Below are 14,702 nucleotides of genomic sequence, written 5' to 3'. Positions count from 1 at the left end.
TCAGTACACTAACAATGGCAGTGAGCCTGAGGTGTTTTGTTAGCCTACATGAAAGTGAGCCTAAAGTACCTAAAGTAAATATGTTTTTGCTTAAATATGTCTGTATTATATTGTTCCGCAAATTTTGTCTGCCAAGAATAATTTGAGTAAATAATTAGGCATAAAGGGCGTCGGGAGCGAATGTTATACCTTTTTGGGGGTAGTGCGTCATTGTAGGCCTTGGGGGAATGGAGATCCCTGTTTTAGAAACAGTATCGTTTTAGTTCTTCTTAAGTATTGTATTCGTCTTAAAAATGTATAGGGAAAGTTTTCAATATGCATATTTTATTTTCTTGTTGGGGGGACCTGTCCTCAATTTTGTTTTAATTAAGAGGCTTATACTCGTATTATGCGACAGGAAAAAATGACCTATGTGCTGCTATGCCCATAATAATCAATCAATCAATCAAACACGTTTCGAACCTGAGATCTCTTGCTTCATAGAACTTTCACGACCACTCCGCCACGGAGGCTGTCAAAAGGGAGCTTCCTGATTATCATAGTCCACACTAGGGTTGCCTTCTTAACATAGGAATTTTGAAAAACATTTTAATTTTTATTAAAATCTTGACCTGTAAGGTTCAAACATCACACGTGTCATTTGTTATATCAAAAGCCAACAATGTTAATGGAGATGGAGCAAAATTTTAGAATGATAAACAGTTTGGCATATTAATTATGCATGCCCTTTTCTCATGCCATGTTTTAATTTTTTGAAAATAATTGTTGAAAAAAATTGAACACAGGTATGTCTTACTTTGCACAGCCTACGTGTAGAGCCAATCTTCATAATATATAGGCTTATATTGTACGTTAAGAATTGTAGCAGTGTGCAAAACAAAATGATTGCAAAGAGAATGGAGATTGTATACATTACACATTGCATTAAAGAAACAGAGAGAAAGAAAAGTAAAGGGCCTTTCACAATCTGAAGGGAATGCGCCTTGTTTTTAGGTGACTCAAAAGAACGTTAAATTTTGAATCGTGTCCTGGCAACCATGAGAGGTTGATAGCACTGAATGGCATATACAGCGCTGCTCGCAACATCTTGTCATTTAGTATTCAAGGGACAGTGGTGTGATGTGCCGGTCAAAGCATATTTCAAGGAACCGTGACATTGCATGGCCCTCTAGATCGCCTAACCTCACTGCATGTGATTTCTTCTTGTGGTGTCATCTTACGAGCAAGGTTGACCTTACTCGACCTGCTACGACAGAAGGACTTAAGGCAAGAATGAGAGATACAATTAATGTTGCAATAGGAATTGTGCCTTTCCTGGTGACGTGATTCGAACAGGTGCTCTGGGGTTACCAGCCACGTTAAATTGGAGTTTTAGCTTCCAACGTTTCGAGAGCATACATTGCTCTCAACTTCAGTGAATGATGATCTTCCCTGAAGATGAGAACAATGTATGCGCTCGAAACGTTGGAAGCTAACTTCAATTTAACCTGGCTAGTAACCCGAAAACACCTGTTCGTAATTTTGCAATGTTACGTCGCGTCATGCACGATGTTTCCCACAGACTGCAGGACTGTCTCCGCAGAGAAGGTGGTCATCTGTCGGATGTTATCTTCAATAAATATCTCAATAGCATGAAATTCAACAATGGCATACTCTTTACTATTCACTGGCTTCACTGAATGTTTGAAAGATATGTGTTCTCTTTTATTATTCACCGTTCCAACATTTCCCGTTCTTTTGAGCCACCCTGTACATAGTTGATGGGTACATTGAGTTTCCTTTCAATAAAAAATTGATAGATCTTTGTAACGAAGCTATATTTCAGTATAAGTAGAAAACATACAAACAAACAGACTCAACAACTGAGCATTATAAGAGAAGTGACTAGCTTCAAACCATGTATATAAGTTACCTTGCATTCGCCGCAACAACCTTAAAGCTATGTTCCTCCATGGCCCACGCTACTGGCTCCCACCAGAGCCGTGTCCGTATTTCTTCGGATGAACCGCGTAGCCTTCCTTCTTGACGACCGCGTTGAAGCCGGAGTGGTCGTCGGCGATGTACTTGACGGTGCGCAGGACGCCGTCGGGTTGCAGCACCTTGTACTCTCCCTTCACGACGTCCCCATCTCGGGTTTCCCACTGCTGCTTCTTGTCACCCGTGTGGTGGTCGGCCACGGCGTACTCGAATTGGTATTTGGGGTGTGCCTGGAATATAAATGGAAGCACAAGGTTATTCCTATGGCTCGGATACACTTGCAATACCTAAAATATGCACGCAAATATGTACTAAAAAGGTGCAAAATATAAAAATAAATATGCACTCTAGAAAAGTACCTTACCTTCTTGATATATGTTATTTCAGTTACCGCAAAATCCCTACATGTAAACAGATATTTGTTCTTTTTTCAGCTCATACCATTTAACATGTTATATATGTAAAACTTACAGTTCTGAATTCTTCAACGAACTCTTGATTACATTATACTGCCGTTTTATAAATTAAAGAAAATTTACATTTATTACAGATCATGATTGCACTTGATTACAACATGATATCTCAAATGTTAAACCTGAAAACTCTTGTTTTCGACTAGAATATTTTATACTAAAAACAAAAGTTCGCTTTACTTCGAAATATAAAATTGGACAATATTTTAAGGCAACAGTATCGAAAACGTCAAGTTCAAAAACATCTATAGACTGCCTGTCCATTGCACTGCTGTGGTTTCTTTCTAAACAAGAGTAGTTGTTGAGTCTTCCCGGGAAGACAATGAAATATGTCGGATCTCCTTTATTTTATGTACATACAATGCCAAGTTTTGCAATTCAACGTGTTGGTACTTTCATAATAAGATTAATATTTGTATTTGAAAAACAACGGGAACATCAATCTAATAACTAATGTATAAATAAAAGATCAATTTTGCATGTAACAATTAATTGAAGGTGTGTATTGTACAATTATTACAGATGTAGGTATATATATTTTCACTTCGAAATTTTATTGAATAAAAACATTAATTAATAAATGAGCTAACATGAGAAGCATGTGAGCATTAAACGGTTTTTTTTCTATCGTATATTATACAGGGTGTATCATAAGTAATAGCGCAAACTGACACAGTGGAAAGTACACGATAATAGAAGCAAAAAAGTCTCAGTAAACATGGGTCTGCAAACGAGCCGTTTTCGAGATAATTGCGAATGTGTGGTTAGAAGCCGCCACTGAATTCATTGTTTGTAAACGTCGTCCTAGTTGATAAAATGCTAATAATTTGTGCGAATGTGTGGTTAGAAGCCGTCACTGATTGCATTTTGTAAACACCGAGTGCATTACTCTTTGCGCTGTAAGAGGTTTGCTCTTTGTTTACAAAACAGAACATTTCCGAGAGGTGGCGTTGTAATCAAACAGGATGGATACAATCAGTACAGAGAATTGTACATGCTTGTGACCAATTCCGAAATGAACCGGGGCTGTTCGAAAGAATTCGAAACTAAATGCGGAATCGCAGACAGTAATTGCATCCAGATGCAAGGACGAGACTTTGAACACCTCCTTTAACAGGTAGGAGTGTACAGTAATTGTAACATGTAACATACTAACGTTTGTTAAAGTAAGTAGAATGTTCAATTAAAGCAATGAGATCTCCAATGACTTTTCTTACTGTATTTTTAGCTTTTTACCAACTAGGACGACGTTTACAAACAATGAAGTCAGTGGCGGCTTGTAACCACACATTCGCAAATATCTCGAAAACGGCTCGTTTGCAGACCCATGTTTACTGAGACTTTTTTGCTTCTATTATCGTGTACTTTCAACTCTGTCCGTTTGTGCTATTACTTATGATACACCCTGTATATATATTTTTTTGTATCTCTAGTTAAATTGTGCCGTTGTTGCCAGAGATATGCTATTTCCCTTAGAGTTGAAACTGATCTGAGGTTATCAAGGGGCAGCGTAGGAGGAAGAGTGTTTTATGCTACTGTATTATCTAGGCCTGATGCATTTTTATTTGTTCCGGCTGTTTCTTAACATCAATGTACGTACACGTAATTACATTTTGTTAAATATAATTATGAGGGGTAAGTATAACATCTTCTGAAATGAAAAACAAACATATGCCATACAATAATTTCAATAAAGCCAGCTAGAAACACACTGAAATCGGCCGTGTTTCACCCTATTCAACACTAAGAAAAACGTATAAGAATTATTATCATGAAATCTGAGGCTTTATGACAGCACTGACGCGGATAGAATTGAAGTCGAACGAAATAATTGTCAAGGATCGTGTGTCTGTACTGCAAATCAATGTGAGAAGTTAAGATCTATTCTAAAATGTTAATAGGGCATGCAGTCTCATCGCCCACCTAGTGCAGTTGGAAAATCGACTATATTGGAAATATGTTGCACGGAACGACTCACGCTGCTATAATTGAAGCGATATATTTTGCTTCGTTGCCGTCCTTGTTTCAATTTTTGTAAATTTGTATTTGGTAATTTAATCTTGCTTTTCTACTTCGTTTTCTTATTCACGACGATAAGCACGAATAATAATTTTAAATGGTGTGGATGAAACAAAATCGTGTCCGGGGTAGGAACGTAAATGTTCATGAGTCACTTAACAACGGACGTTAAGTAAAAAATGTGGATGGTAGTATGACGGATATTTTGGGGATATTTGAGGGGCAATTCTAAGGAACAGTATGCTCAAAATAGGACAATGACACGAACATAATATTAAAATGTTCAGAACTAAATTACCTAGTCTCAATTTGAAATTACGTCATTCTTATTAAGACCGGAAATTCAATCTGACGTAACAGACACCTGCCTCGCGCGAATGTGTGTGTTTTGTTAATGAGCTGATCGATATTAGCCGTGTGACCTATCGGTTCCAGCATGTGCAGGACTTGCAAGTGCAACGACAGATTACAAGGTGCGAAACGACCAATTACACGCTATAAATCACCGCTCGCATATCAATTCGTCACCGTGAAACTTAACCTGACGCACAATTCGGTTTCCTGCTCTGTGTCAAAGAAGGGGAAGAGCGAGAAGTCGTTGAACTCACGTGGTAATCGACGACTTTCTTCTCGGCGTGGGGCTTGTGCTCCTGCACGTGGTGGTGGTCGCCGGTGTTGCTCACGGCCTCCTCGTAGCCTCCGCCCTCACCCTCACTCACACTGTAGCTGGAGTACCCCGAGCTGTCGCCCTCGCCGTGCGTGGGAAGAGCCCTCACCGCCTCCAGTGCGACCAAGGCGAAACAAAATGCAAACATGATCTGAAAAATGAACAAATATTATAGAAATAGACAAAGCTACATTTCTTCTAACAGTGGTGTCAAAACAGTACAAGTGTTGATTATGATTAGTAGGGCCCGGAACTTTATGTCCTATAAAACTGTGAAATATGTATGTAATTATGTCATATAAATTGGAAAATATGTCATGAAAAATTACAAATATGTCAGAAAAATGCAGAAATATTCCCAGTAAAGCCAAAAATATGCACAACAGTACTCTCGAATTTCTCCCATACCCGATAGAGTAGAGTAGGGGCTGTAATGTACCTAATGTTATTTTTAATTTTGACTGATATTTGTGAAAAGCGAAAAAGGCAAAGAAATGAGAACGAAACTTCTTTACTTCCCGGTCAACAATGAGAGAGAACAATTTTCCTCAATAATGTTTGCATGGCTATCAATTGTCTGCGGGATAAAAATGTGAGGTATTATATTGTTCTGTACTAAGAAAAGACGGTACCTTTCTTCCTCCTTAATTTCCATATCCTGCCATCGACAATATGAACTATTAGTTGTGCTAAAGCTACGAAGAAAAAAATATGAAATAACCGATTATGTGCGAGAGAATTACGAAATTATACAAAAACAAGAAAATTGAAGAAATATGTTGTAAAAACGCAAAATTGGTGAAATACGTCAAAATATGATTTGTCAAATTTGTCTATATCGGCTGATTTTCATCAGATATGTAAAGATCTCACCCCAATATTAGACCGAAGCCAATGAATGTTATAACATTAAGTCCCGGGCCCTAGTGATTAGATTAGGTTATTAAGCTATTTTCTTCTTTACAGGTATGTAAGATGTAATAAGTTATGACAGCATTTCGTTAAAAAACGCAACAACTGATGAAGTTTTATTGTGCCTAAAAAAACTATTTTGCTAGTCAGAACCTATTTTAGGTTTATGCGCCTAAATCGAGCCTTTTTTAAGGTTTTTATATATTTTTGAAGGTTTTTACAGGATTTTTATGTCACACAGAGGTATTTGCTTTGTTTGATCACGACAAAATTAAATGATGAACGTGTTTGAAACGTGCTCTCTGTCGATTTTCATTTCTACAAGTCCATGGTGATTTTTCAAAGCTCTAAACAAAGCAAAATGACTGATGCCACTGTTACCTGTACAATCCAAAGTGGTCTGATCTATGTGGTCTTGCTCAGTTTCGCGTCACTGCGGTACTTTGTGGTATTCACGCTTTGCAAACTAACATTTCAACATTGAAGTTAGCACCACTGACTATGTTCTTGTTGAAAGATTATTTTCAGCATATAAGACGATCCTCACAGACAAAATTGAGGAGTTTGACTGTGGATAACATGAAAAAAGTTTGTTGCCTAACCATACGGCGATGGATGGTAAGTTTTGCCATCGCCGTAGGGTTAGGCAACACACATAATGTTATACAAGGGTTGGATAAAAAGTAATGGCAACACTGCTGTCCCGTGAAAGGGTTGAGTCACAGCGCCACAAGCGTTTCGTGGCTGATAAAGGAATGTCAGACGAGGAAGTAGCTATAGTGAGTGCGAGCGATTGTATGTTATTCAGTCAATAACAGCAGTGCTCTGAAGCAGAGGACGAGAGTGCAAGCGCCCTAACAATATGTTTAGGCAAGAAGAACAACGTCTCTCAGGCAGACGGTCAACGCAGCCTACTTCTGCACCTTCTTCAACACCACCTTCGTCTCGCATTAAGAAGGAAGCGACGGCACGGTGTCCCATCATCCTGCTTGACAATGCAAGGTGTCACACTGCGTACAATGTGACGGCGCTCCTGCATAACTGGTAGTGGGAGGTACTGGAACATCCGCCGTATTCACCGGTATGAGACCGTGTAATGACGACCGTTTTGTCAAAATGAAGGAACCACTGGGCGGGAAGCACTACGACACGCGCGAAGCCATCATACGTGCTATAGGGCGGTCACAGCGGGACATCGACAGAGATGGACGCGCTGACGGTGTACGACGCCTTCCATACGTGTGACAGAAGGTCGTAGAGATGAGGGGCGATTACTTTGAAGGAATGTAACACGTGCTCCTCTGCCAATACAGTCAAGTACCAATTATACCAGTGTTGCCATTACTTTTTATCCAACCCTTGTACATGATAGTGCGTATTTTCGGATATGGGTGTCTCATTTTCATTGCCGGTGACTATACCTAATCAGGAGTTATGAACTATTTTAAGTTTCTTTTAACCTACTTCAAGATTTTTCGAGCGTAACTAAAGATTTTTTTGGACCTATTTTAGGATTTTTAGAACCTATTTTAGGATTTTAGAGCCTATTTTAGGAAACTAAAAGCACACTTTTTAGAACCTAAAAACCCGAGGTCTAATTATGATTATAGTTCTTGACCAGTCTTACGGCGGGCGCCCTACATGCTGGCAAGGGAAGTGAGAAGCGGCGAAGCAAACAACCCAGCGCTATAAGAAACGCAGCAACCTGCAGAACGAGGTGCACGAAGTACTTCCTCCCGCCTCGTGAAAAATTTTGGAGAAACCGCTGTTGTCTTGTTGGTCTGCGGCTTATTCCTTGCTCCCCACTTCCCTTGCCAGCATGTAGAGCGCCCACCGTAAGAGTAGACAGGAGCTACAGTGGCAAAAATGGCTCATCTTTTTCCTCAAAAGACACAGGCAGAACAACTATAAAAAATGTTTTAGCGGTTAGCCTATCCACTCTACTATGAATTAACGTATAAGTACTCAAATATAACTGTGTTTAAAATGATTATCATAATATTACATAAACTAAGTTTGTTTTATATTGTCTACTTTAAATTATCATTCAATTGCCATTTATAATATATGTTTTACAAATACAAGGTCGGAATTTTGGAGAAGTTTTTCCAAACGCTCCTTTTTTGAGCTTTTTACTACAATTGTAAATGCTTTTGCCAGTATACCAGTATTTCTTTAAGAAGTGGAATTTGACACAGGGAGCCCTTTGGTAACTTATTGGAGAGTATTCTAACAATGAAAAATCATTTTTCACGTTAATATTAAGAAATATATAATCGATAAACCAATTGGGGTCCGATTTTGGTCACTTTCCTCTATATGTATTTTGAGTTTATGTCCAATTTATGCACAGAAAGGTTGATAGGGACTTGACCTACAGTTGAAAGTGCAATCCGACCCACTGTGCAATATGTTTACATCTGGTATAGAACCCGGTACCACTCGATTATACACTGCAAGTTGTGAACGCGTGCAAGGGAACGTGATTCCGTGGTGGGGAAAGAGCGACTGCAGTTATCAGTCTTTGCAGCAGCGTGGACTGCTTCGCTCTGCCCACTAACTTTCTCCCCTTCTGTCCCGTTACGCGCGGCTTTGCTCCAGAGATTCCCGGGATAGAGTATACAATATATGCGTGTATGTATTCATACATATACTTATGTATAATAGTTATGTGTATTATGTATATGTAAAAGTGTGTATTTATAATAGACACAAACATGGAAATTACTGTGGGTTCATAAACATTCACATTCTAAAGTGGTATAAAGTAAATGTAACTTGCTTTAATCTGAAATAATATTTGACCAACGTCATTGTATCTTTGAAATGTGTAACCCTATTTAATATCTTCTAAGACAAAACACACTCGAGGCTTCGTGGAAAGAAATGTTACGAACGTTATTAATAAGTGCTTCCCATTATTTAATTGTCGATTTTGGATGTGCAGAACTGGTTGCCCTCCTAGGTTACCGCATGTGTTTGTGGTGACACACTAGTGGGAGAGTATTATATGGTACTATTATACTACCCCCATCATGACCTCACATGGTCTAGCTACCGACCCGCTTAATTAGTTAATGTTGCTGGTACTCGAAGGGTCTGATTCGCGACTTTCGGTATCTGGATGGTATAAAAACAACATATGCAAAGTTTTAAGACTCGACTATTCCTTAAGTGCTAAGAGAATTATACACCTGCGTAATATGATATTCTCGCTTGCACTACACGTTTTAATATATTATATTTATAAGTGTTATTTGTTTCATTTATTTTATTGTAAGAACTGAACTATACGTCCAGAAAGCCATTAAGCAATCCCACTTTGTCGAAATTGTGGCAACTGCTGTTTCATATAGTCTCAACTAACAAACACGTGTCATGCCACTGGTAGTAAGTGTGGCCCACTAAAGTAAGCTAACCTCGTAGTATAGCATCGACAGTAGACACGGCAGCTAACATGTTAAAAAATACATACTGAAAGATGGGAAAAGCACAAATCAGACTAACAAGGAATGGAACTGCCATATTAGGAATTTCTTGGAGCTCTTATGACGGTTATTAGCTTTTCTTGGCTTACATTGCAATATTGTGAATTTTCATTTCTCAACAATAAGTTGTGTCCCGGATTCGATACCCGGTGAAGGTACAAGTGGTTCGGATCCCTCTTTAAACTGTAGGTCCAGTCCCGATTAGCCTACCTGTGCATAAAGTGGACGTAACAGCCATTATTTTGAAATTCGAACAAAAAAGTGATATTTGGATAGTTGTATTTTTTGACCTCCGTGATTTCCTTTACATGTTAAAGTACTCATAGGTGATGAGAATGAGACCCTGAAAACAATTTCCCTCCCCTGTAGAAAATGTTGACGTTCAAGGTCATACCTCCATTTATAATGAAAAGTGAAAAATGAGTAGCCCTAAGCTTGGAGTGCTGTATCTTTGGAAAGCAATAACATCCCAAACTTATGTTTTGATACTGTTAACATAAGACTATTTACATGTATCCATTCAATTGTTTTGATGGGGCATTGTTGCTTTCCATTGTTATGCGGCAAGAAAGAGAGTCCAAAACGCAGTTTTTTCCTGTTTTCGGCCATCGATATCTTGGTTAAGCAACAGTACCCGAAAGATTTGTTTACTGGGCATTGAAGCTCACTATTAGGACAAGCTACATGATATAGCACTTTACTTGGATATTCATGCGAAATCCGCAACTTTATAATTAGGCTTATCTCAAAACAGAACCAAGCAAGAAATAAACTAAGTATGCCATCTTGTAGCTGAATATATGTACTAACACATGGAAATGAAAAAGACTTTGGGGCCTCTTCCCATTTTCGAGAAAAAAATATAATAACGTAAATTATCACACTCCCCTATCAGAAAGTGGAACAGCCCTTTCTCCTCCCATTTTTGATCCAAATGGAACAGTCCATGTCTTGAAAAGTTGTGAGATAGTTATCGTTTTTCTTTCTTTGATGGATAGCGTATTGGTAACGTCACCTCTTTCTATTCAAGGGGTCCCGGGTTTGATGCAAGGTTGAGATACAAGTTGTTCGGATCCTACTTATACTCGTATATAGACAAGTAGTAACAAGAGTATTAAGTACTAAGATATTAATGAAATTTATGGTCTCAAGCAAATGTTTAGCAAATGTCAAATAATAATTGTTAACTATTCATTACTTTATTTTCGTAGACACGTTGTAAACCACTCGAAATATATTATGGTACTCCAACAAAATTAAGTAAATGTTATATATTATGTAGATTAACATAGTTATTAGTTTACGAAATATCAACAACGACTCATGTGAGATCGATTATCAAGCCTCACAACAGAGAATCAAGCAGACTGGATTATTCGTTCTGTTTATTGTTAAGTCAAGTATTGCACGAAGTTTGGTCTTTTAAGCTCAGATATTTTAGATACTGTGAGAAATTGAAAATAAAAATTGACTACGAGCAGAGTCCGAAGGAAAATAACGAATAATTTACTCATGGTAATTATCTGTACAGTTCCCTAATATCATGTAAGTCCGTTAACTTTCATTGCCTCCCCCGTGGCGTAATGATAATGTTGATTCATTGCATTCAAGGAGTTCCGGGTGCCACATGGCACAGTGTTTCTAACCCCGTTTAAAACTGTAGATCCAGTCCAAGCTTCAAGTAGACTTATACACGAACAAACAATCCACAAAATAAAAATCCACTTTGAGTGCTAAAAGAATGTAAATTACATTTCAAAATATCACAATATCACTTTCTTGTAGAGCTTTTGTATCTTGTGCACATTCTGTAAAGTTTTGTAACACTACGGTTCGAAGGAAGTTGAAGGCTCAAAATTTTCACTTCAAGTTTACACTGGAGTTGATTGATATCAGGAATATGTGGGACCCTATCCATACTCCCGTGTGTGTCTTCATGGCACAGTGCGATGCACAGGGGATTGATAACCTTACCTTTTTTACTGAATTTAAATGTACGAACAATACAGCATTCGTCATATTCTACTGGAGTTATGCTTTCTTACACACAATCATGATTTTGTCAAAACTCTGCAAGTACAGGGTGCATAGACTATTTGAGGACACCACATTTTCAATATATAAAAACCTTATACTTTATCAATGTGTCGCTTTTGTTGCAGATATACGATGACTGAACCTATATTAACTCAAGATATGAAAAGAAGCGCTGTGATTGTGGTCTTACATGCAAGACACAAGGATTTAGAAATTGCTAGGTTCCTCAATGTTGCCAGATCATTTGTCCATAAAGTTTGAAAAGAGTTGGAAGCGTCCGGTAGGAATGTTTAAAGAGTTTCGAAGCGAAAAAGGCATTCTCGACGTTCTGGAAATTATAAATGATACCCCCGGAAAGTCAATGAGGTACATTGCAAAGGAACTCAAGGTGTCAGAGGGCACAATTCGAACATTGGTTCATGAAGACATTCAATACAAGTCGTATGCGATGAGGAAAGGTCAATTCATGTCTGTAAAACAATAGAGACTTGCCTGATTCGTGCAAAACGGTTACTCACCAAAGTCAAAAACCCTGAGGAACATGGCATGCTGTGGTTTTTCTCTGATGAGAAAAACTTTGATCAAGACCAAAAGGTTAATCGCCGAAATGACGGATGTTTATGTAAGGATCTTTCTGAAGTTCCCAGAGTTATGCATACCAAGTTTCCAGCAACTGTGATGGTTGTAGGAGTTGTGAGTAACGAAGGACACGTCATGCCACCCCACTTCTTTCCACAGGGTCTTCGAGTTAATGCTACAGCCTACATTGAGGTTCTGCATAGTGTTGTTAAGCCCTGGATAGACAGTGTACGCAATGGCAGGCCGTTCGTATTTCAACAAGACTCTGCTCCTTCTCATAAGGCTCACATTACCCAAAAATGGATGTCAGACAATCTCCTTGACCATGTCACACCCAACTTGTGGCCCCCTAACTCTCCAGATCTTAATCCCTTGGACTATTATGTGTGGAGCGTTGTTGAAAGAGAGACTAATAAACATCTACACATCACCAAAGAATCATTGAAGGCAGCCATTGTCAAGGTGATGTCGGAGATAAACAAAGACCACTTGATTCAGGACTGTCAACGCTTTCGGGCCCGTCTCGAGAAAGCTATTGAGGCTGAAGGCGATTTTATAGAATAAACCTATTCAGAAGCTTTTGTTTCTCATGTGTATCAATTTACATGAAAATATATTTGATTTTGGACGAGATATGGTTATTTTTCAAAATTTACGTAAATGTCCTCAAATAGCCTAAGCACCCTGTAATTTTACAATTACAGACACCCTGATACGTTCTGGCATCGTTATTGTTGAAATGGCTAAGATTATTTAACTCAGATTATAAGTAATGACAATCTAAAATATACTGGTAGACTATTAAAGTTAATACTAATACTTATTATTTCTATTTGAATGTTCCTAAATTCCAAAGCATTGCTGTACGACCGGCTTATTATTATCATTTTGAAAACAATTGTATTGAAATCTGCCTACAGAAAAGTGTATAATAATTCATTGACCAGAAACAAAAAATCGAGGGTGTGATTCGGTCACTATTCAGATAAGATGTAGACACTATGTTTGTGTGGGAAGAATTTGTATAATTTGAAAGGATATTTGGCAGCAGTATTTATGTTATGATATTATTTTGATCAACTCAGTAAGTGTAAAAAATAGTTGTGTGTTAATTTTACCGTTATGTTTGGCAATGAAAAATTTAGTCAATAATGTAACTATGAATTGTGTGGGTACATACGTATCTATGTAACAAACCAACCCTCCTCGTTGACGTTTAATAAAAATAGAATACTTTTCCTTAATCGTAATGATATGTGCTTGAAGATAAGCTTAATATAATTATAAGAATGTAAGATATTCAAACAAAAACATACAAGAACTATATACCATAACTCGTCTTACGTATATAAACGTTATGAACCTTAATATTATTATTTATCTTACACAAAACTATGAATTTTTACAGGTTTAGTAATATCAGTGTTGTATATTGGTTATTTAACAAATATTTGTGTCCTAACAACTGATTAGCTAATTCAAAAATGCTATTTATATCGTTTTTGTATGAGTGTGTGTACATAAGCAACAAAAATTAATATACGTGTCCTTCTTCCATAAAAATAGAACAGACAATTTTTCTATTTTATTTTCAGGTACTTCAACCATTCCAGAAAAATATACGATGTAATTTTTAAATACATTTTCCTTACGTTTGAAATTATAGTAAGTGTAGTAAATAACAGTAACGTTTAAGCAATATGAGCCATCCCGTTTAGTGTGGTGGCTGCGTGACCTTGCGTTGGCTCAATTTCAGGAGGAAGCGCACATTCAGTGGTCGATTCTCCAGCTCAAGTTCCGATTAGATTATGTGAGTTGGAGCATAGTAAACCTTACTAAAAATCACTTATTATTTCACAAATATTCAGAAATTACTCATCTTAGAAATGAACCGAATGGTAGTTACTGTGAAAAAGTAATCCTTAACCTAAACGCATTACATTCAATGTACACAAAAATGAAACACGTGGTATTCCGTACCTGGGAATCCATCACAGCACCGTGATCCAACTTCGCTGGGAGCACTTACACAACAAAACGACAAATCTCAAACTGTGGATTCACCAAGGACAACCTTCGTTTATATACCTCGAACCCTTTTCAACATGACTGGCCGTTTGCAGCTATTGAACATCTCGAATGTTGTGGGGGCGGGAAGTGGGAGGGGGCTTTCTAATTAAGAGAAAGACTCCTCGTTCAATGCACTTCTCTTCGGACGGTGCAGTGGCTTTCGCGTGTTAACATTCCCCGATGGCTATCTCTCGTTTGTTTCACAGTGGCCAGACAGATAACTCATGTTTGAAATGATGTTCCGCCACTGGTCATTGTTGGCAGGTTCACCTCGACTTTTCTCCCTCTTGTTTCTAGTGTGCAGTCCAAAAAAATACAACTTTCATTTCTGGCAGCACAATGGCTTCTCGATAAGTATTTGCGTATACTGATTACGAAGTTCAGTTGTGTTTGTTTATCAATCCGAATGAAAATGTTTGAATACGTTGATATGTTCTTCAAGAGGTCACAACCGTGTGGGATGTCAGGAAACTTTCTATT

General features: G+C 38.0%; 1 protein-coding gene and 1 pseudogene across 1 annotated transcript; one reads left to right on the top strand and one right to left on the bottom strand.

Moving 5' to 3' along the window:
- Positions 1-1,800: 1,800 nt before the first annotated feature.
- LOC146002087 (cuticle protein 8-like) lies at positions 1,801-14,231 on the bottom strand. The gene is made up of 3 exons (XM_083139803.1): positions 14,133-14,231; positions 5,078-5,287; positions 1,801-2,207 (listed from the first exon to the last, which is right to left on the bottom strand). The coding sequence occupies exons 1-3, from the start codon at positions 14,142-14,144 to the stop codon at positions 1,962-1,964; spliced, it is 468 nt and encodes a 155-aa protein (XP_082995929.1). The 5' UTR covers positions 14,145-14,231; the 3' UTR covers positions 1,801-1,961.
- On the top strand, positions 11,706-12,716 carry LOC146002622 (uncharacterized; annotated as a pseudogene).
- Positions 14,232-14,702: the final 471 nt, after the last annotated feature.

The sequence above is a fragment of the Lepisma saccharinum genome, chromosome 18 (assembly GCF_977018435.1).
Source record: "Lepisma saccharinum chromosome 18, izLepSacc3.1, whole genome shotgun sequence".
Taxonomy (NCBI): Eukaryota; Metazoa; Arthropoda; class Insecta; order Zygentoma; family Lepismatidae; genus Lepisma; species Lepisma saccharinum.
This window is presented reverse-complemented; position numbering and strand designations above follow the sequence as displayed.

Bases quoted from the DNA above. Each gene is read 5' to 3' on its own strand.
- LOC146002087 (XM_083139803.1), bottom strand. The intron at 2,208-5,077 runs GTGAGTTCAACG...TTTATATTCCAG, and splicing joins AGAAAGTCGTCGATTACCAC to GCACACCCCAAATACCAATT.